We start from the raw sequence: 25006 nt of genomic DNA, 5'->3' as shown, positions 1-25006 counted from the left end.
CATATTCCTATTAATCTTTCATACATTACCTTCTTTCTTAAGGAGAAAATCAACCCAAACATATTTTTTTTCAAGAATATGGTCCCAGCAGGCCCAGCAGTTGAAACACGGCGCTCTGATTAATGAGTTTGTGGAATATGAGTTAAGCAGCAAAATTCACCCCTTTTTCAGCCATTTCAGGGGGCGACCATTCTGTCACTTCTGTCGACTGAAAATGACATCACAACTGCACAGGGCTCAGGTAGAAAACAATCACGACTCAGCTGTGATTGGTCGTTACCTGAGCCCTGCGCAACTGTGATGTCATTTTCAGTCGACAGAAGTGACAAAATGGCCGCCCCCTGAGATGGCTAAAAAAGAGTGGATTAACTCTTATTCCACAAACACAATATTTATCAGAATGCCTTGTTTCAACTACTGGGCGTGTATAGAACATATTCTTGTAAAATATATGGTTGGGTTAACTTCCGCTTTAAACATCCAAATCATAGTCAGGATTAGAGCAGTTCTTCAGAAAATGGAGCGCTACTTTGGCATTACATTGTGTTTACAGTCCTAAGGCATACGATTTGGCTGCTAACAACACAAATGATTTTAGATGCAATAGAGGGTGAAATAAGACTATTAGTTACACATTTTATGTTTTGCTTTTACTTTTCTGTAACTGGAATAGGCTTGCATATTACATAACTCAGTCCCCAGCATGGGTCACTCTTGTCACAATATTGTCATCAGCAAGCTACTTTGCACACCAGTCTGATACAGTTTCAAAAGAGCACTTCAGTCCAAAGCAAGGCCTCGGATGGTGAACATATTCCAACTCAAGTTTGTAACACCAACTTACAGCAGTCATATCAAGAATGCAGAAAGACTGACAAGTATCCAACCGAGCTTCATTGAGACACTTTTGACTTTCTGAGCTGAAATTCTGCGTTCATGTAAACCAACTGTTTCATCAGATGTCTGGGAGGCTCTCTCCTGTGGAGATCTGCCGTTGTGAGGGCTGCTCGACCTAATGCTGATTTCTCTCACTTGTATTTCACAAAGGACCTGTGGTTTTTGACCGTGCCCAGTTTGACGATCCGCCATTTATGCATGCCTTTGTTCACTGCCTCACAGTTTGCTGTCACATCCAGAACCCCGAAAAAGTTTTGCTGTACAAGAAGAATCACCTTCTCACAGTCAAATTTCAATTTATGCTGCAATGCAATCAGGTGACTCAATAATTACAAACATTGTTTAGCCATCAAATACTACATCCCTCGATGAAATGAGCTCCTTTTCTCATTAGTTACTTATTACCTGGACACACAGTTGAACAAGACAGCATTGCATTAGCACTACGTTCCACAAGCATTTAATCCATGAAACGGTTTCCAGTGTTAACGGGAAGCAAACGATCTTTTTCCCATCATTAGAGTTTTGCAATTAGATCTCCTGTTACAGCAGGCATCATAGCTCAAATGGAAAATTCCTGGTTGATTAATAATCTCTGATTAACATCGGAAATTCATGGGTGACACCTGCAGACCCAAGTATCTTCTTTCTTTTAAGTGTTCAGTATACTGATCAAACAATAACCACGTAAAGTACCAGTGAGGCAAAAATCATGACAAATTTGACGAGAAGTGGTTGTGGGGTCATTCTGGGGAAAGCCACGAGGAATTGCTTGCTGTAGAACTCTGATGCAGTTTCTATGAAAATTACAATCAAACCCGAAAATGGGGAAACAGCCCACTTTGGGTGCCCAGAATAAAAATTTCAACAAAAAACATTTATTCAATCTGATGAACCCATTAAGCGCTGCTCTCCTTCTGTCCATTTTAGACTCATGGGTAAAGTTTTCCTTTGTGACTCTCAAACTGGCGAAAACATTTGACGCGGATGGTTTCCTGAATAACAACCATTCTGAGTTGGACACAGTCAATATAATGAGTGGACACCTTGATATTTGAATCACCAAGTACACCCAAGCACAGCTACATATAGCAACAGTGCCTCTATCAGAAATACATGTTTACAAAACAGCAATTCATGTGCAAGCACTCGACCCTCCTGAAAAGTTCTTATCAATGCAACTGACAGGCTGGGATATATGTTGATGACCTTGAGAGTATACAATAAGCCTGTCTGTATATCACATACTGTACGTCTGATTAATTCAACGGATGAAATTCACAAACAAGTCACCATTCCTACTGTTTTCATTTGACATCCACTTAATATCTTCTCAATAGTCAAAGTTTCCTGCTGCTGGCTCTTTCAGGTCCACACAGCAAGACATTTTATCTCTCTCATCAAAAAGTTGAAAAAAGAAGAATTATAAATCGGTCAAACCGTGTTGGATGTGTACTCGCTGCTGGTTACAGGTGATGTTTTTCCCCAGAAACATCTATCACCCAAACAGCAGCTGACTCAAGCAGTTCATTATTTGCTTTTCAGGGATCTACTATGCTCTATATCACATTCCACATGTGAGCCTGAAGCTTATAATACAGGTCAAGCATGGCCAAAGCAAAATCTCCCATGTGTATTGAACAGCAAGTACAATAACCACCATTAGTTGACATATGCTATGGCGTAAACCTAGTTTACAACGGCCGTTTAAAAAAAACAGCCATTTAACTTGAAATTACAAGTCACGCTTTAAAGTTTGAAACCCAGCTGCGTGTGCCTCATTCATGATGTATGAGCTGTCATCAGACTCAATAGCGAATGATCATAAAGCCATGTCCCATTTTTCATTTAATGCGGTAAAACAATATGATGTGATTACAAGCCAATTTGGACAACATACGAGCAGTTGATGACTACATTCCAACACAACAGGGTACAAAGAAACTCAACAACCCCCAATCAAAGGCCATGATAAATGATATCAGCGCACTCGTGCAGCAATACTGCACTACAACAGCAGGTGATGGCGTAAGATGAACATGATCATTACCGCCACCAGGCTGGTGCCTAAGTTGTTTTAATGACAAAAATATTTTCCAATTCTCCTTCACCTCCTCATCGGCCACTTTATTTAACTGATATTTGTCAAGCACAGTGCATGTGGTGCAAGTCCATGAGAGTGACCATATGAAATGATTAAAAAAAAAAATAGCCCTCCTAAAAACTTAGTGAAACCTAATTTCCCAAAATTACTTTCCACATGTTCACACTCTCTTGCTCGCACAGCTAAATAAGAGGCAAAGTGTGTTCGCTTCAATTGCACTTTCCTGTAAAAATAACACATAAAACCAAATATACCACATAATGTCGTATGACGACAGTCCGCTAGCTCAATGTTCATATATCGTCGCTGTCCTGTGAAAAATACGTGTGTCCATAGTTTGACAGACATCGCGTTAACGTGAACATTTAAAAAAATGACAGTGACGATATACAGAATATGAAATGCCATGAATAGGCTAACGTAATTTAGCTTTATGGAAAATCCATTCATCCATTTCCCGAACCATTTATGAACCTTCACAGAACCGTTACTTGAACACATATGGCGCAGCAACACATGCAAAAGCATATATTGTCTCTCCCTGGTGGTAGAGTACAGCAGAATAAGGCACGGACCTCTAAATTCTGAGTTGCTTGTATACTTCGAAAACGATCACTTAAAATCTGCGATATAGTGGCGGTGTGAAGGGTAAACCGTCACAGAGGGGAACATTATGCATGTCAGAAATCAAACCAACTGGAAATATTGGCCGTTTGTTTTTGGATGACTAAATAAGTGCCTTATACACATACTTATACGCACGCATGCACCCACGCATGCACACACATTTGCCAAGCGTGCATTGTTTTCTTCCCTCAGACTGTATAGGACCCATGAATATGTAAGATAATGTTCATTCCAAAAGTTGAAAAGCTGGACAAACTTTCTCTCTGACTGGTAAACGCTCATTGCCAATGGACTAGAGGCTTTAAGTGCACACATTATGCTAACTAATTTCCATACAGGCTCACGACTGGCTCGCACCCTACTCACAAAATTGCTCACATTTCCGAAGCTTCCATTTCTGTTCAGTGCAATCTGCTGCTTTCAAAACCTTAACATGCAAAGGCAATTTTATATGGTCTGGTTTATAGTGGTTTGTATTTACAGTCCTAACATTACAAAAATGTGCTAAATCGTTAGTAAACCTTGAAGACTTATATGTCCCATACTCTTAGTAAGTGGTACTGAGATTCTAATCCCTCACTCAACAAGCTATATTATTTCCCCCCTGACCTGCACGACCCACCAACACATCAGAACAGTAAAAGTGGAGGTGGCACATTCAGTCTCTCCCCATCACTTTTGCTCAGTCAAGCATGAGATGATAGAATGAAATACTCTGTAGTGTAAATTTCATCTCTGTCAAGCCAGTCTCCTTTAGCCTTGATAGAGGGGAACCATCTGCTGGTGGGAATTCGGCCATATTTGGTCCAGAGTTCAGTTGACATGGATGAGGGAGGGGAGGGGAGTGGAGGAGAGGGGAGGGGAGGGGAGGGTTAGGGGAGGAGAGGAGAGGAGCCATTTATGGTTTAAATATCACAAGTATGGCACTTATTAAAGTGTGAGCTGTTGACGAAAATTGAAAAAAAAAATGGATGAATTGTATTTCCATACATGCAAATGCAATTGGAACGCATCAAATTCTATTCCAAGTCAACAATCAAGATAGTCATTCCCAAGGAGAAAGTGAATACAAGGCAATATTAGGCTATTCCAAAAGTGTATTAAAGTGCACTAAATATCAGTTCAGGATTTTGAATTTGATTCACTTTCACACAGATATTTTTCTGAAGAGATTTGCGACCCTTGATTTAAGAGGAATCTTCCTCATCTAAAAACCTATTGTGAAACAAATCTTGACCTCCAGCATCCATTATTTTTGACAGCTGTTGGCTATTTGTTTATGCTCCGTAAAGCCACTGGAATGTGTCGCAAGAAGGGATTCTGTGCCACAAATGTCAGGCAGCAGCTTCAGATGAATCAATGATAGTTGTTAAATTTTTCATGCCACTTTGCCATTCAACACGTTGCCGTCCATACTTAGTAGGCCTACAACAGCAAGAAAAAGGGACTCATTTACTAAGCCAGAGTGGAGCTGATTGTAAATTCGCTTTTTAGCCACAACGGTGACAGATGTAACTCGCTTTACGAGGACCATTTGGTAACATTAACGGCAAGCCCCGCTGTAACCCTGGGATAAATCCGTGAGGGCCTCGGCAATAACGGGCACCAGTTTAAGTGGCCAGGGTTATTTCAGGGCATTACAAGCGGGGCCGTAAAGACCTTGTTAGCGGGTACTTAACCATCTGTACACAAATCTCCTCTTGCGAGTCGAGCCTCATCTCCATACTGACCTCGGAAAACTACAGTGTCCTTTCAAAAGCGTTGAAGCATAATGGCACCATTCATAAAACACATCTCTCCTTTAAGCCGTGACCTACTAACACATGTGCGGTTCACAACCACAAGTAACACCTGCCCACGGAACAGGGGTGGGCAAACTTGGGTGCCCAAGGGTTGCATCGGATTTTAAGAAGGAGCAGATGGGCCGGGTCATGGCTAGATAAGATCCTCCTTTTATGTCAAGCAGAGGTGAGGATTTAAAGCGTCATATTCATTCACGAGACGGTACGAGGCAGCAACGACCCAAGAAAAAAAAACATTCGGAAAGCATCCAGAAGCTTTTTACAGCACCGCAGCAATTTTCCTACAGTATATGAGAACAGGGCTTATCTCCAAATAACAGTGTAGTGCATATGCCATTAGTACAATTTGACTTCCAGTGGAGCCATGCAAATTACATGTGTAATGGTGGTGAACACGAGTGGACTCCAAGTGCAGATTGCCCTCATTTGCATTCAATAAAAGTTGCGGATGGGTGATGGGTTAACTATTCTTGCCACACCTCCATTAAAATTCGAAATGCATTATTCAACTGCCTGTTTGTACTCAACGAGATGACTCACAATGGTTTGAACAATACTCGCAGTTATGAACAAACTAACTGACGTTATTATTTTGCCAATGTGTGTGTGTGTGTGAGCGATTGTGGTTGGCAGTTACCATAGCCGATGAGTTTGCCCGCAGTCGTGTTCATCTTACCTGGTTCTTCAGATCCAGCTTGGGGCATGGACGACCCCCGTTAAAAGCCTTTTCCCTCAGCCACTTGGATCTGACCTTCAGCCCGCCGCCACATGAGGAACTGCAGGCCGACCACGCCGACCAGTCACTGAGCTTACAGTCTAGGGGGCACGGGATGTGGCACATCTCCACCATGTAGCCTGCGAATGGAATGTTGGCAGACAGGAGAGAGAGAGAGAGAGAGCGAGGTCGGACTTGCACTCGGGTGACAGCTTCATTACGGGTCACATGAATAATTTCCCGCATTGGCCTGTGCTCTGCCACACTTGCTCGCTGTGACCAAGAAGTAATTATCAGACTAATGAGTGTTTTTCTGCACAACTGTGCCAGCGCAGCAATGTGAAACTTTCCCTGGCTTTTTACAACGGTCCATTACTCTTAGTCAAGATATATTCCGGGCTTTTGTGCGTATACCCTTACCGGTGTCTGTACACAGCGTCGGCCGGACTAGGCGTCCTTGTTGATCAACGCAGGCCACAGCTTTGTAGCGTAGACCTTGACCACATTCCTTCACTTCCTGGTGGCTCATCCAACTGTGCAGCAAGCCCAGAGTGGAAGGTTCATGGAGGACGCAATCCGACCAGTTCCCGAATGGTTGGGACAAGAACTCCTCACAGGGACATGTCTCTTTCTCTTCCAGAGGGTAAAGCGCCTCGTTCAGACATTGCTCCTTCTTTTTACTGCGACCTGATGGATGACAGCATGATCAAAAAGTCATTTTGTTTAGGTAATTACTTTTTGACATACTGTGCTTTCATTGTCGCTCATTATAGTTTTGGGAATAACCACATACTATGAACACAGCACTCAAAGGTGTTCCATTACCAATGTCATTACGTTTATTCTTCTGCCTACTGCATAATTGGAGAAGATTTTTTGTGATATTTGCAGTCCTGTTTGTTATTTCAAAAGCATTGCCTTTGGATTCCAATCATTTTAAGAGCACTGTGCAAACTCAATGTCTGTTAAATTGCAGAAGCAAAAAGGAGTTTGGAAGTGATGGCAATCAAGATAGAAAAAGAATGTTATTTCAAATCAAGTGCCAAATTTACTTTCAACCTTTTGGGAGGCATGGCAAACTAATCCTGATAACGTCCACTTAGACAACAAAGACGCTCCAAAAATATCATACTTTTCTCTCGATGTATATTCCGTGTATAGTATATTCTTCCATTGCATTCATTATTGGTTTGATTCATATCGTAGACAAACGTGGAGAAATGACCAAAGAAAGAACAGATGTTGCTGCATAAATAGCAATGTTAGGAACATCATTTTCCCGCATTGTATTCATCTCACCGGTTTCACTTATTTTACTATAAACATTATCCGTTTGCCTTTATAATAATATTGGATCATATCTAGTTTACAACAAAGTACCGGGTATACTTATTTGAAAGAATGTACAAATCATGGGACTGAGTTGCAAGTGGATGAAATGAGGCAAATGAAGTTTAATGCCATCAAAAATAAACAGCTGAATCAAACTAGGAATGCTTTGTCATAGATGGCGACAGACAGTTTCGTTTTCGGTATTTCAAGATGAAAGGATGTACAACAAGAGTAATTCTACCAAACCAACACATTGACAAAATAAAGTATGTCCTCACTCCTTAATTCAAAAGTGACAAAGGAGATCATTCTCAACAGATTTGATACCCTAATATATCATAATGCAAATCTTGAGCTGTCACCAGCTGGTCGTGGATTAATTTATTAATTCTTTTTGGAGAAATAAACAAAATCTTTTTATGAAATGGAACATTACAGTATACTCTATCTACTTTCTCTTAAATAGCATCTGCTCAGTCTGAAACACAATCATGACAACACACTAATCTCTAAAAGTTACATATTATTCTTGAGCCAAACTATCGATGCAAATACACGACTCACAAAAAGAAAAGGATAGTGGTCATTTCAGGATGAACCTAAAATGCACTATAACCTTTACAGCAGAAATAAGACATTGTCAAAATGTTTTAATGCATGTGTCCAAATGTTACATTTTTTAGTGCTTTTTGTACAAATTTGTGTTCTACAACAATTAGCTAAACGGCGTTTTTTGGAAATGTGAATCATTGAAACATTTCGTGTTTTCGTGCAATCCTCTTCATCATGCTGGTCGCATTTTGGCAGCATGAGATCAGGACAACACCTAACTACTGATCAACAGTACCTCGCCAATGCGAGGCTTTAAACAGGAAGTGGCCACTGAGCTTTCTGCCACGAGCTGAAGGTTTTAGTGGTGGCGTTTGGCAAAAAGCTGAAGGAAAAAAGCGCAGAGAAGGAGGAAGGGATCAAAACCAAATCGATAAAATCACAGACCACCACACTTAGAGTGTCACTGGGTGTCATCAGCAGGTTGCAACAGAGGGACTGGAAGAGTAACAGAGAGGCATAGAAATGGAGGTCCATGGAAAAAAAAACACCTGTTGTGAATTGTCAGCTCTTTGTGAGAGAACAGCTAGTTGTGTAAAAAAGTACTAAATCACTAACTAGCTGGACCTGAACTAGCTGGTCCAAAGGTTTAGCAAAGGTCAAACAACTGTAGAGATTATAGTGTATTTTAGACTCATCCTGAAAATTCACCAACAGCCGAATATCCCTTAGTTTTTGAGAGCAGTGTACTTGCATTGATAGCTTGGCTCAAGAATCCAACTACAGTAAACATATACAGTAGTCTTCAACATCGTTGGGGCAATTTAAAGTGTCCAATTAACCTACAAAGTATGTTTTTGGAATGTGGGAGGAAACCGGAGTACCGCGAGAAAACCCACGCAGGCACGGGGAGAACATGCACACTCCACACAGGGAAGCCGGGGCCGGGATCGAACCACTGTGCCGCCATAGTAAAATCCATCTGCTCTAATATAGGTGTCTGATAAATTTTATCTTCTCTCCACATTTATGTAAATTAATGTCATAAAATAGCCTTGCGGTGGAGCAAAAGCAGGCATGAAATTTTTGTCATAAAATTAAAGCAAATTCATTAGAAAACCCTTATATAAAGATGCACTAAAATGTGACTTTATGATTGATAAGCTTACTTGAAAATGAAGCAGGTCAGAGTCAAGTTTAAGGAGGTAATCGGTGTAGCTGCTTGGATACTATATATGGATCTGTATACTGTACATGCATATGCACTCCTTTCCCGAAATGCACTAGTCAATAAAACACTTTTTTTTTTAAAACAGGAAAAAAAAAATGTAAACAGATGACTCACTTCGCTCATGGTTGTTCACCGATGGATATAATAGACATCATCAGACAAGCAGGCTGTTATTGACTTTTTTCACTCATATCTCCAAATTGTTGATAGGGAGTGACAGCATATTCACAGAAAGCACTAGCGTGAGTAGAAAAAGAGGCTCGGATGTTTTGCTTCGCTGATGTGTGACGGAGGCTTTCAGACATCTATAATTTGGTGTCAGCCTAATTGTAGGTGCGCCATCATCTGCGAGTATCAATCAGTCTCAAAGAAACACTATTGACGCAACGGTTTACATTTTCAAGGAAAATGTCAATTAGGGGCGACATGGCTTCGAGGTAGAGTGATCGTCAACCCAACCCGAAGGTTGTGGGTTCGATTCTAAGCCCTTGTGACCGTGTTGAGTGGTTTCTGACACTGCCTCATCAGCGTTTAAGCGCTTTGAGTACCTTGAAGGTAGAAAAGCGCTACACAAGTGAAAGTCCATTTCTACTCTTTGCATTTAGTTCACATTCTCTGCATTCGAATTGCCATAGCTTAGTATATAATCATAGTGTATTCATATCCATAGAAATAACCTAAAAAAAAGTTTTTGTTTAATTGACTCAATTTAATTTTGTCAAGTGGTTGCACGAAATTTAGATTTTTTTTCTTTTTTTCTATCCGAACTAAATGTGTACTATAAAAAAAAACGTTACGATTTGACAATCTGGCTTGTATGAAATAAAGTCATGACATTTAAGTAGATGCAACGGCCCTAAACTGCGGCACATGTATCCAGCCCTAAGGGACGACCTACCGCTGAACTTGGTCCCATTTTAATGAGTTGGGTCCGAAGAGCATTATGGAAAGAGACAGGGTGTGTTTACTACAGCCCCTGTGGCAATGGCTCAAATATTCATGAAGACAAATAGAATCCAGCCTGCTCTGCAAACACAGCATGTAATTCAGATTTGGCCATCTGTGTTGAAATCAGGGATTACATGCTATGTAAGACCTAATTTAGACCCCAGATAACAACTGGCAGAGTGGGAAAGCACAATCAGCTATGTAGACAAAAGAGGGGATGAACATGTTTAATACTTCAACTACAATTCAGTTGAACCTGGTTTCAATGGGGACGCTCTTACCGGTGAGTGAGCGCTTGCGACTTTGGAAGCTGCCACATCCTGCGCACTCAGAGAACTTGGACCAAGCAGTTAAAGTGCAGTCATCCCTGCAAGCCACTCGACACGCTCTGATCTGAGCAGGCAAAGGACCAGCCCAGCGCAGGCACTCTGTCAGGTTGACCGCCTCGTCGTTCTCCCCGACACAACTGAGTCCTGCCGATATGGAGGGGGAGAAGAACCTTGTCTGATTACATTTGACAGAAACCATATGTAATTGCATTCTTGCTGTCGAGAAAATCCTATGACATCCAAGCATGCGGCCATCCATCTTGTATACTGCTTATTGTCACTTGGGTCACTAGGGTCTACCACTTATCACCATTTGTGGCTTTTCGCTTGCCACTAGTCGTAAAATATTCATACCAGCGGGACCACGGGATTGGCAGTGAGGAACGAGGGCAGCAGTTTTTCTTGGGAAAATGTTAAGTCCAATAATGCACGAACAACAACTGTGTGCTAACTAGATGTTTAGTCACATCACATTTACAACGTGAGTCAACATGCAGGCATACAGTTGTACTGTGCTACAAGTGTGTGGGAATATTACGGTATATATAGCCAAAAATGAGGCAGATAGCACAGTCAGGTGCAAAATATGCAATCCTCAATTATAATAAAAGCACGAGTGAAATAGAAATGGTGAAACAGAGAATTTTTGAGAGCCTGTAGCCAATGTCCTTTCCTACAACCCCTAGCAAAAAATATGGAATCACCACTCTTGGAGGATGTTCATTTAGTTGCGGTGGCAGCGGTCGCCCTTTGAGGGTCAGAAAGTCAGAATCGGTTACGTCTAATACCAACATTGAGCCAACAAGATAAACTGGAATTAAAACAGTCAGTCAGCACTTAAGTGCAAATCACCAGATAATATTTAGCTTATAGCATACACATACTGTACATACAGTACATGCAGAGGCTATACACAAAGCTTTAGGTTGCATACACTGCTTAGACTGCTCTTGTGGAAAGAAATAATATACTGTTTGAAAATAGCCCTTTAAGTAACTCATAGTAAAGTTCACAAACAATCAAAGTGTCATGAAATTAATGACAAAACTCTGGTTAGCTGCTCCCTCTTTTTTTTTTTTTTTTTTTAAAGAATCGGAATCGAGAACTGTTAGGAACCAGAATGTAATAAAAGAAAACATAATCGGAACACAAATTGTCCAAATTGAAACGATACCCAACCCTAAAATAATGTACTCCCATTATTAATTAGACAAGACAATAGAGAAATACTTTTCACTGCCATCTCTGACATCACACAAACATGATAATGTTATGCTTTTATAGAACCGCTTCCCACCGGCCTGCCATCATCCAGGTCAAAGGCTGTGTTTACATGAAAACACTGAATATTATTATGAGAATGCTCATGTGAAAAGTATGGTATGATGAATTACAAATGAAGACTAGCAAAATATTACACCTGGAGCTAAATGTTCCACAATGGAAAAACCTTTTACTGTATGTTGTCTTCAATAATATTAAAAAAACATGTTAGTGATAGGGATCTTGATCTCGATAGAGCGTTACTGCGGTGTCATTTGGTCGCAAAAGGGAAATCAAGCTTGTCTTGGCATCGTACAGTAACTCATTAACATGAATGAATGAAACTGTTAAAGTTGTTTATACTTTCTTTAAGAGTAAGTCACAAAGAAATACATGCATGCATAGAAGGTTTAGGCCAACTGCGGATCAATAGGTATAAATAGTCAGAGCCACATAGGGTTTTACAGGAATTACCTATTTAGTATGCAAATTAATACAGCAAGCTATGTTACAATCTAATCCCCGACTCAGAAAGCCATGTGAAAGAAAATCTTCTGAAATCTTACCACGTAGTTTAGAGAACAATTGTAGACGCATAACCAAACATCAATGTCGTAACAACAGGGTAAAGAGAAACAGTCATCCCTTGGCTATTTTGGGGTCATTTATAGGAAATGGTCTCATTAAAAAAAATATTTTTTAAACATGGACTAATGGTGATAAAGCATCAGCGTTGTATAAAGATTTATAGACCACTAGCCATGGCATACATTTCCACAAAGCACTAATGATAAGACCTCATCTTCACCTCCCACAACATTTTGCATGTCAGTGTGAGTTCACTGATCTAACTATTAACAAACATGCCCTTCATCCATTTCATTAATTTCTCTTTGACTTTTAAATTTTGACCTCTGACAAGTACTATTGCGCCTCTATGAGTCCACAGAGCAAATGTGGCATGCTTATCTACATACAGACCCACTATGGCGGCATTACATTGGGCAGGCATAATTAATGAAATCATTCACTCTAGGAAAGATATTATATACCCGTTTAGCAAGTAAAAGAAAGTAAGGGCAAAAAAACCCCTTATTTTTTCTGAAAACATGCAAGTTATATGAATTGTACAGTAAATTGAGACATACTGTAAATTCCTTCACACATTTTGGCACTATTGTACCCCAACATTGTTTTCATTATTATACCTGTGCCATTCAACCATTCACAAATAATTGTATGAGGGTCAAGTGTTCAATGTGATGTTATTCTTCAAACGCTCTCCTATTTATGCACAATGCATCTTATATTTTCAATGGGTGAGAACTGAAACAAACGTGTTAAAAGACCAATTAGATGTTAATCATCTTGCTTTTTCACTCAATTATCACGACTGTGGGGTTATTTATATGCTGTTATTTTTTACTGCATTCCATTTGAACTTGTCTTGTCCATGATGCGGTTTACAAGTCATTAGCCCTCTCTTTCTTTCAACCCCGATGCCCTATTTTTTTTTATAGAATTTGTTGATCCTCAGGGTTGCCAAAGTCCACACGCGTGGTATTTCACAGCATCTCACCCACAGACACGGATCATCTATAATTATACCCAAATTTGGAAAGGTGATAAATTTGGAGGAAGTGCTGAAAGGACACTCTTTGAAAAGGCTCAACACGCCATAGTTTTCTCATGTTATGGAACTTGGGGGAGAATCTTATTGAATTACTGTATATTGAATGAAGTTTCTTTTTATTTATATCAGCCAAAGCCTGAGCTGGTTACATTTTCTATAATAATGTGTATTAACAATAATGGGTATTCTATCTAGATTAAGTCCCATCCTATCAAATTTGATCTTGATGTTAATCCAACCATGCCACATTGTGATGTGATGAAAGTATGTAATGTAATAAGCGATCATCACTCTGATTAATATGCTGATCAAAAGTGTTAGACAACCAGACAGTTTTACTTCTACTCAGGAGGGAGGCCATATGATCTATGCGGGTGGTTTTAAGGTAGAAGATGTGCTGATTTTTTATTTTATTTTATATTTTTTAACACTTGGTTGATTTTGCTGCACACTACAGCATGACTGGCCTTGACAACAAGGCCTTCTTTAGTGGCAGTGCTTGCATGCACCACATAGTATACACAGTAGTATGTACAGTGCTGTCACAAGATTTGAGTCACCTAATTTATGAGGTTTTATTTTATTATATGAGCAGTCATTTGGACGATTTATTTTCTTTGACTTGGAAGTTAATATGTGAAGCACTTTGTGATGACAGTGAACTCAAATCACTTCACAACAAACAGCATTTTAACATTATTTAAAAAAAGAGGCTTTAAGCCATAACAAAAAATGGGAGTCCATTTGAAGTTAACTGTTGAAGCAAACAAAAAAACAAAACTAAAACACATTTTTTGGGGGTTGGTTGTTTGAGGGTAGCCTGGGACAGATTAATCATATTCCCATTCATTTCAATGAGGAGCGATGGTTTGAGATATGAGTGATTTGAAAGATACAGAAATGATATCAATGTAATACTTTAGTTATACAGTCAAACTTCGATTTAACATACCCAGAACCAACGGACTCCGGATTCGGTTTTGTATTCCGAAGGGTCCTCCTCATGTCACCTCCTTGGCCCTCACAAACCGTGTCTAATTTGGACTAGCAGCTCTCATTTGACTATATTTTGTACCGCCGCAATATGCTCAGCTGGTGAAAGAGGCGTTGACGTGGTCAAGTGTAGAAGAAGAGCGGCATAGAGTAAGCACAGAAGAAGAGAAGCGTAGAAGAAGAGCTGAGCAATGTAGGATACGAAAGTGTGCTCCGAAGCAGCCTTCGCTCAGGGCCCGTCTCCATGGAAACGAAGGCCAGATTTGAAGGCCGGGTGAATTTGGGCGTACTGTCGAGGCACACCAAAATTTACGTCATGTGGCCTTTGAATTCAGCCTTTGGAGGATTCAGCCGGTGAATTTGGACACAACCATAGTAGACTAGAGCAGGATAAAAAGCACATCATTGCGGTGGCCATGTTAACATGTTATTTTCACAGTGTGTGACTTTAATTCTACAGGAGTATAATTCCACTCGGTTATTTATTTTATTTTTTTTATCCCCCTCGTGCATTCTAAGTTGCCTCCAAGTGTCTGAAATGTCACAGGTATTTAAACACAGGCGTTTTTAATCATATTGAAAAGGTGAATCGCTAAAGGTCGAGGAGGATTGCTTTATACCTGCCGATGCCGCGTTCATCTTTCCTTACTGGAAAAGTCGCATTGAGTCACTTGATAAATGTCGATGAATTATGAGGTTAAGTGGAAGACAGCTGAAATTTTACCAAGTTCTTAAAGCCTCAAATCGAGCTATTGGAATCGTTATTACTGTAATTGAGTGGGCCAGTTTGTATTACGCCGAAATTACATTAACTGCGGAATAGAATGATAAGTGGCTGTCAGTTTGACAACTCGATCCTCAGAAAACTACTTGTTAGGGCAAGTATGTCCTTAATACTGACACATGCCACTTTGGGCTACATGAAGCGCTTTGGTGCTCCCAAGTGTCTGGTTGTGTGACAAAGGATCCATGTTTCGCATTTGACACACGTGAAGGTCACAAGCAGTTCTGCACAATCAAACTATAATTTGTGAGGCAGGAAATATTTTTATGCATATCTACGGTCATCCTTGAAGGCTCAAGTAATTAAGTGCAACCGCAGTGCGTTATACACCGACCCGTCGGGTTATACAAAGGTGGAGTCATTGCTTACATCCATAGAAATCCATTACAGCACAGCAGGTGCATCAAATGAGTAGACTGCATCTTCTTAGTGAAAGCAATCAACTGCGCAATTCAGAGCTCCTACCTACTGTCAACAGCATTTGACCAAAACTTAAGTGTATTTATAAAACTGCTTTGCATAAAATCATCTATAATAGTCCGTATGGATGTTTTTGTGTTTGTGTGCTTCAAGGCTAAGTTATCTCTCAGTCCGCAACGTGCCTGTGGCCGTCCGGCTTGCTCCATTAATAAGGAACCAGTGGCGTGATGAGATCGTCAAGACAACAGACAGAAAGATTCATCTTATTACACTCTCTGGACAAATTGCCTCTGTGTTTTATGGCTCCATCAGTTGTTTGTTAAAGGAGCCGTTATGAAAGGACCGTTAGGACTCATTAAATATAGACAGTTAACTAGATGGAATCCGAAAATCGGCTAACGGGTACTGAAAGACAAATAATTGCGGTATCAAGAAATACTCGCCTCTGGTTTCCAACCCGTTTCCACAGGATTCTGCTGTTCGAGATAAGCTACGTTGGACAGAATCAGGAACCAAGGTACAGGCGTGCCACTTGTGTATCCTCCACCTTAATGAAAAGAGAACAAAACATGAGGATTAGTGTTGGCTTGTAAACCCTCAAGCAACATTGCAGGCGTTCAACATTTCGTTGGTTTGGATTTGGTTATCTGGGCCCCTTTGTGTCCCCATGCAGAAAACATGAGCAAGACAATACCAAGAGTGAAAAGAAACTGCGTTCAAAATGTAGTCTGTGGAAGCAAAATTGCCACGTGGTAAGCAGTGCTGTATTTGTGAGCACTGCAGGAACAAAAAAAGCACACAAACGTTTTGCGATGTTTCAACGATTTTGCACTTTTGTTGCGCTTTCCTTTTCATAAGAGAAGCATTTACCTTTTTTGTTGGTTGACAACTGATCGGGGCCACTTGTTGCCAACATGCCAAACACATCATAAAAACAATAAAAACACCTTGAGTTAAGAGAGCCTCCCCACATCGCTGGAAGTAAACACACAATATTTTTCTTACGCATTTCACTTTGCTTGAGTTTTCATCATAGGGGTTGAAGCCATCAGCCAATTTTACCACTCCACAATGTCGGTTGAAGAAGTCGATTAATCAACATTGATGCCTCGCACAAAGCAACAGGCGAGGGTGGTGGGTTCCGAGTAGCAAACGAGCAGCGGTGCCTCAAGAGTATGGCAACATGTGACTATAAATGAGACCGGGTCGCATGCAAAATTTGCAATATCCTAGATGACGAACAGCCTAAATCCTCCAAGTCAGCCGTCAATTAGCAAATTCATCTACCGTTGCCTGTAAGACAGACAAGAAACGGAATATACTGCAGTGTCCCGTGCGGTCGATCAAAAACCTCTTGACTGTAAAAATGTACAGGTAATGTTGGCCATAAGTACGATGAAGAAAATATCTAGCTGGAGCTTTGCTCAAACCTTCATCACACAGACAATAGGCTCTTTTTCCGCCTTCCAACTGGCCTTCACCCTGGCTCATTTGTGTAATCACAAAGCACGCTGAAACACCTTCACTGCCAAAAATTGGCAAAACACGTTCAATAGCAAGGTTGCTATAATGCTTTACTGCAAAGCATTTCTTGCTTCCATGATTTAAAAAAAAATAATAATAAGTACTGCAATGAGTAGCGACTCTGCAGTTTTATTGCACGGGTTGAATTTGGGGTTATTTGTGCTCCGGCTGTCTGAATGTGATCGAGTGAGAGATGGGAAGAATGCACTTGGAGACAAAAGCCGATGGCGGAGAGTGAAAAAATATCAATGACGTCATCGATTAGAACACCTTAGCGCCAACTGCAAAACTTCAGAAAGCATTTAACCCCTAGTTCATAAATAATCTAAAGAAATCATTAACCATCAACTCATGTTACATCTATGAATAAAATGTGTTAACAGAATTCACTGTTAACGCATTATACCATAATATACACTTTTCTTTTCATAATATGCAACTTAGTACCGGGCATATTCAGTCAAGTGGTTTACCTGTAAATTGGACATGCTGGGAGTGATTCACACTCCCTCTCTTCATAAAGAGTGTCAGGGCATTCTTGACCTCCATTAGCAGACTTCTGAATGATAATCCGGTACCGAGACTGTGTGGCAGAGGTGGCATTCTCTGTTGGAAAAAAAAAACAAAAAAAAAAACTCACTCATAGGCTTTGGAAAAGTGGGTAATTTATTGTGTTTGGAAAATATCAAACTTAATAGGTAAAGGTCATTGGTCAGAAATCATACTTGGTACAAGTTTGTCCTTCCAACTTTCATTTATCAATCAATCATTGCACAATATACAACACAACCACATTCTTTAAACGCACAAAGAAAATTTCTGCAGCTCACGGTCAATAGAGAAGTACAGTCCGCCAGTTTTGACAGATTCGCACTATATTTTTTTTCTGTTATCCAAACACCTCCAATCTATGAGTTTTTGCTTTTATTGACCAATTCCTGGACTGACTTACTTTTCTACACAATCTAAAAGGATCTTGTTGAATACCTGCAGCTCACTCTTTGGACAATAGTGGTGCCTAGTTGGCGATGTGAGCCTTCATGCTATGACATTCCCCACATGCCATGGTGTTTATTCCTCAGAACAAGAAAAAATGTCATGCTTTTATGATCATGTTGAAACTACAAATGATTATGCTCCAGTTACTTTTTAGAAAAAAAATGGACTAACCAGGAATAACTATTCAGCTCACGCAAAGGATGCCTGCTTCAAATAATCCTCTGTTTTAAAATCAAACAAAACGTATATAAATTTGATTTGATTAAGAATTTCTCTGTTGTAAAAGTGAGTATTGCCAAGATATTGAAAGTGTTGTTTATTTCCTATTTAAATGAATCCACATTTGTGGGATGAGCAGACACCGAGTATGCGCATTGAGCCCATGCATGTAAACTGTGGCGAATCGTCACTGCCTTTGCCCAAAAATTCTCATTTCGCTCTTGTGTAACTTGCAGTACCCCCTTGAGAATGTGCCATGCTAAAGTGGTGATTCAGTGTCTGCGCCACAAATCGGCATGCTGTCTTTGTCTGATCTTGATGAGGCCCATGTAACAGGGCAATTTCAAGCAGGTCTTTTGGAAATGAGTTGCAAAGTCAGTCCCATCACAAGGCAGCATCTCCATCAGTGGAAAAACAATTCAAGTCTCAGATTTTGGCCTGTCAACAGTCCCAACCTCTACCCAACTGAACACTTGTGAGATCCACTTGGCAGAGACAGAGAAAATAAGCAACCAAACATAATTTCCAAATGTGGTGTTTTACCTTTAGTAACATCATACAAAAATAAATAAATACATATTTTTTTTTCAAAACCTCTGAGTGCATGGCTTGAAAACAAGTAGTCAAAGCTGATGAGAAAATGATTAGTGTGTCTGTGTATGACTATAATTTTCTGCAACACACAGCCCTGAATTTCTGGACATGCAACATTGTAATGACCACAGACTAATCACCTCACATTAAAAATGGTGAAAAGAAATGTGACTGCATCATCAGCGAACCAATGAGCCACTGAATATTTATAGAGATGAGTTGCTGGCACAATTGTTTTGATTATTTATTTTTCCATGAGGAATATTTTTTCCTGTAATGTGTAAGCCAATGTAATATATATTAGTGGTGGAAAAAAATCAACGGCGCATGAGGAAGCATAATTGTTTGGAGAGACACTTTAATATCCAGATGCCTCTTAACATTTTTGAACTTGAGGTAATTATATTAAGTTGAATTTTCACCACATGATTCAGAAACAATGGTGCCTTGTGCTATGAGTGACCCGATTGAAGAGTCTTGCGAGATTTGAGCAATCATTCGGACATTTTTTTTTTTTTTTTTTAGGCTTTGACTTGCGGAAGCAAATTTGATATACAAGAGCTGTATAGAGGCTGTGAACTCAATCCAATTCACTTCACAACAAACAGCCGATAGTGAGCAACTAATAAAAAAAGATGCCTCAAGATGTTTAATGTCACTCCTAGAAAATTGTCAAACTAAACATAAAACCAAGAGAAATACTGTACATGGTGTGTATTTAAAACAACCACATAGCTTTGTCGTGGGGAAATTTTGCTTTGATCACTGCTAACAATCAAGGCAAAACACCATTGACATACAAAAAGTAGCATCAACCGTTGTGGTTTTAGAACCTTGGGTGTTCGAACAAAAATGGTGGAACAACACATTTAGACAGATGATACTTACAGGCATGTATTCTTTATTCTCTACGAAAAACGATTATGACAATATTACAACATCTTACCGAGTGGCTTACAGTAGTAGTAGAAGTACTATTCTTCATTTTGTATCTGCATGACTGTATTATGTTGCATCCTGGTGGCCAAAGTGGGCACACCAGAAGGAGCAGAACAACTACAAAAAGTAGAATATTGGAGTATTATTTTCCTTATTAATCAAAATACGCTACCAATTTTTTTTGGGGGGGTGGGGACGGATTAATGGCATTTCTATTCATTTCACTGGGCAAATATAACTTGAGATACTAATGTTTGAAGTTGCAACCATGGTCTCGGATCAAATTAAATTCTTATCCCAAGGCACCACTGTATGGGTCTTGGAACCATAACATAAAGAGGAAAGGACACATATGGAATCTAATATCCTCCAATCTTTTCCAAACATGAATAAAAATGTGATATGAATTGGATAACAGTGAACGTGACTGCAGCAGAAACTACGAAAACTACCCTGAAACTGATGTCATAAAAATGCTGGTTGATGATGTGCCCACGCGTGCGCCTACCCACACAATGCAGTGCACACCCCAAAAAATTAAACAATGAAACAGTGAATCAAGACTACAATAAAGGTTCAGGCTCAACATGGAATTGTTTGTGTAAGTAGGATCTTACAATTCTAGAATAGGGTTCAGTAATGTCTGTTCAAGGCTACCTGGCATGCAGGTTGATGGGCAGGCCGTCCATTCACTGAAGGGCGTCACGATGCAGTCTTTCACGCAGGGAAGAACACAGGGACGAATCGCTTCTGGACGAGCAGACTCTGGGCATCTACACGCACACACAAACAGTGGTCTTATATTGTACTCATCCCTCAGGCGATGAGTGATAAATGTCCTGAGTCTTGCTGGTAACAGGACAGTGCAGTGAAACAAGTGCCCTGTCCTTGACATCACACATCTCCCCACAGGAAACATGATTGATTATTTGTCCCGCTGCTTGTACGAACCCAGGAAAAATGTAGAGAGATTTAAAAAAATAAATACATAAATACATAAATACAGTTGTATGATACATGCCGCTTTGCAGAGGAGTATTAGGGCCAATCTGAAAAAAAAAAAAATGCAACAATACAATTATAAAACCAGTTGTCATTGTACAAGCAAAGGGAGTAATAGTATGAAATTTGTCATTTTTAAATGGAAAAAAAACCTTTGAAACATTTTGGTCCTACACCTTTAGCTTTAAGGTCTTCAAGAGTTGAGGGTCCAATGTACTAGTAATAATGTGAAGATGAATGCACGAAGTACGGATATCAGAGGAACGGACACTCTAAAGCGGCCACACCAGCAGACGATTTGAAGGGGAGACGCATTTTGAGGGTGTAGTCATAGTAGGTAACTGAAGGTAACTTCTAATAGAAGAGCAGTTCATTGCTCTGCCTGTCAGTCTACGTCACGGGCTAATATAGATTAGCAGTGATATATTTGTAATTAATACATGTTCATTTTTTTGAAAAATTTGGTGAAATTGTTTTCTTTTTTGATCTCTTAAAGTGCCACAGCACACTGGTTGGGAATCATTGGCGTAATTATCCCAATAGCATCCAAATGAGGGGACAAAATGCCATTGTTGTGTCATTGGTGAATTCTAATGCCTCCCTCAGGAAAGTCTTGTGATCGTTATTATGGCTAAATGATGGATTACTTAAATGCAAATCAAACACTTATGGCAGTTTTGCTAATGTTTAATAAGCACTAGCTTCCATGATTGCCTGAGTCTATTGGTTCATAGAAATTCTTTAAACACTCATGTGAAAGTGTATTTCCTTGTTTACAAGCATAGCGTCAGCAGTCCACTATTAGCACCAATAAGACTCAGGGGACTCCCGCAGCAAAAATCAATTAAAGTTCACAACATGCCTTCTAATTAAACCTGACAAAAGGAAGGCTATGCAAACTGTTCACCAACATGTTATTCAGCTCCAAGGACACATTGTCATCGCTTTCAAAAGAACATCACTAATATTTAACCAATGTACCAGTCTGAATGGAAAATCATTGCGTTGTGTATTCCCTCTGTTTGAGCTGTCACATAGCTTGTGTCATATATTTATGACAGGCCGCTGGCAGTGTTTTGTCAATGCTGCAACTTTGAAACCTTTCATAATTCATGCGGCTATGTACAGTAAATCATATGCTTTGATGTCTTTTTCATCCACCAGGAGCTACACACACATTCGCTCACACAAACACCAGGCGCAAACCTTTCCCCCAGACCCCCCACGCCCCCACCCCGCCCCCTCCAAACTAAGTGGCTTTACTCGACCTAGCAACTGAGATCCAGGTCTCACTTGAGAATCAGCATGGTGCCACATTCTGCCAGTAGCAGAAAGTCAGCAGGCACGAGAACCTGATCAAAGTACACCCAAGTACAAGGAGCGACATGTAACTTTCCTTCCTCAACTTTATCCTCCTTCCCTCTTTGCAGTGATGCATGCCAAAGGGCAGAGCAGTGCTACAGGGCGGCTGGGGAATATTGTCAGCAACTCCAAGAATATGGCAATGAGAAATACTGTAGCTGTGTACAAACTGTGGTGTGCAACACCTATTCAATCTGGGAAAGCTGTAGAAGAAAGAAAAAATATAGTGTATATATATATATATATATATATATATATATATATATATATATATATATATATATATATATATATATATATATATATATATATACACACACATTTAACATAAAAAATAATTTATGGCGCATGTTGAATATAACAGTGTAAAAATTTTATTTCCCCTGAGGATAACTAACAAAGGGATGTCCCACGGAAGAGGCTCCTCTATTTCAGATGAACAGATTTAAATTCAATTACTGAAAAAGCATCCAACGCAAAGTGAATAGTTTATCTAAAAGACTGCACATTTTCCAGTCAGAGTGATCTGTCATTCTGAGGGCCCCAACTGCAGTCAGGTTTGAGCAGATGACCGTTCTATTGTTCTATACTGTACACATAAATAATTGAACCACAAAAAGCAATGCATTATCAGTGTATAATGAAAAGTGATGCAGGGTGTTTTGCATTAGCGTCTGCTCTGCTAAAGGATAACCTGTTGCCACATTGTCGACTTTCGTTACAACCACTGTATTTTTGTGGGAGATAGCACAAGGGTAAGGGGTAAAAATCCCTTCTATAATTCAGTTTAGAGCACAGTCAATAATATATGGAGCTTAGGAAGGGCAAAATTTTATGAATTATTTATGCATCTTCGGGCGCCAGCATTAGCATTGTTAAAACCACAGTGTTTGGATATGTGTTGTTTAGAGTTGTACCAATGGTCAAAGATAAAGCAAAAGAGCCAAATATACAAAAGTCAAGGAATACAATTTCACAAAATATATCCTCTGGGAAGGTTTTAAATTTTCAAACAAACATGCCAAATCTTGTAAATTAGCAAAAATAAATAAATTTCCCTCTCCTCATACAATTTACTATTTCACTTGGGCTCCACAATCAAATACCTCAAACTTGAACAAAAGGAAAAAAAAAAAAAAAAAAAAGATTAACTCTTCAAAGCATGTCCCGTACAATCAACCCCCCGCATACTTGTGGTTTGGTATCACCAGGTTCATATAGTTGCGGATTTGACCATATTTAATTTTGTTTTTTTCATTGTTTCCAGGATTTTAATTTTTTTTTTATCATGGATAATGTATATTCAATGTTTATTAATGTTTTTTGGATTAATATTTTGGGGTTGTAAAAAAAAAAAAAAAAAAAGAAAAAAAAAAGATTACATTCCTCAATGCATTTCAACGTCCGAATTGTAGGTAGATTTTCGCTATTCATGGGCCAGCTAGGCCCACGAATAACGGAGTTTGACTGCTCTTTGATGTACTACATATTAGTTTTCTAAATGTTATGTTTCCACGTTAGTTTTATTTTCTGAATTATAATTATTTTGCAATTAAAACACATACATACATTCCACTTTACAATAAGCTGTGCATGTTGTTATTTAACTTTCATATTTTGTATATAAACTATAAACTAAACAATTTAGAAATTCACACTTATGGGTAAAATACAACAATTACTGCAAATAACTCGATAGAACAGAAAGAACAGGTTGTACATCATACCTTTTGCTGACAACAGATCCGCCATTCATCTTCATGCAGGTGACTTTACGAATTCGGACTCCCGTCGCACAGGTAGCAGTGCTATTCCGGAAGTAGGTTTGATTGCGATCTGCAGTATCGTTAATGCAGGGCCCCCATAGTGAAGCCTCCCAATAGAAGACCAGGCAAGGATGGTCATTGCAAACCCTCCACTCCTCCAAAGCTGGAGCTCCTGGACACCCTTTCCCATCTGAGCCAAACACACATATATGCAAGTTGCTACACATGAAGTGAATGCATTGCAGAGCCAGCTAAACTACTGACTTGAAGATGCGATCTAGGTTTAGCCATAATGATATAATATCCATCATTTCTCAAATCATATTTTCCCACTGAAATGAATGGGAATAATACCAATCCGTTCCAGCCTCCTTCAAAAATAAAAACAACAACAACAAAAAACGTGAAATGTGTTTTACAGAGGGAAATAGCACCCTATAATAGTATATTTCATAAAACATGCATTAATACCATATTTAAATAGAATGTAAAGAGTTTGCACATCATGATTAGTTCATTGCCACTCCTTCGTGACCACTGTGGGGCAGTATAATACAGTTGTGAAAAAACACACGAAGAAGACTTTCAAAACTACATTATTACTCTGTAAACTGCGGTAATAGTAGTCATTTTTCGCAGGGGATAAAGAATATGCGCATGTGAGTATCGTTATATCGTCTCTGTACATTATGGCATTTTGCATTGTATATTATTAGCATTAAGCCTAGTGGAAGGCAAAGTTGTGAGATTGTTTTAAATACATGTGTTTTCCTTTTTCAATTTTCTCTCTGGCATTAAATAACTTTAAGCCGCTTTGTTGAAGGATTGTTTATTACCCGCCAAACCGATGCTTGTTAAGTGAGATAAATTCACCGCCATCGTACAAAGATTGGACCCCCAATTTTTTCTGCTGTAAGTCACAAAAAAAAATTCGACTGGACGATTCTTTTATCTTGAAAATCTGGAATCATTGT

At 39.5% G+C, this 25006-nt stretch overlaps 1 protein-coding gene across 1 annotated transcript in view; it reads right to left on the bottom strand.

Moving 5' to 3' along the window:
- thsd7ba (thrombospondin, type I, domain containing 7Ba) overlaps positions 1-25006 on the bottom strand; it is a 153869-nt gene that overhangs the window by 37050 nt on the left and 91813 nt on the right. The window contains exons 13-19 of the mRNA XM_086052299.1: positions 23994-24222; positions 20560-20675; positions 17625-17757; positions 16071-16174; positions 10487-10678; positions 6566-6832; positions 6107-6285 (exon numbers count right to left, since the gene is read on the bottom strand). Of these exons, the coding sequence (XP_085908425.1) occupies positions 6107-6285; positions 6566-6832; positions 10487-10678; positions 16071-16174; positions 17625-17757; positions 20560-20675; positions 23994-24222 (1220 nt within the window). The remainder of the gene's footprint in view (positions 1-6106; positions 6286-6565; positions 6833-10486; positions 10679-16070; positions 16175-17624; positions 17758-20559; positions 20676-23993; positions 24223-25006) is intronic.

This window comes from Filicampus tigris, chromosome 14 (assembly GCF_054856515.1).
Source record: "Filicampus tigris isolate MCC_2025a chromosome 14, RoL_Ftig_1.0, whole genome shotgun sequence".
NCBI lineage: Eukaryota > Metazoa > Chordata > Actinopteri > Syngnathiformes > Syngnathidae > Filicampus > Filicampus tigris.
Note: the sequence above shows the minus strand (reverse complement) of the source record. Positions and strands in the feature narration are given on the sequence as shown.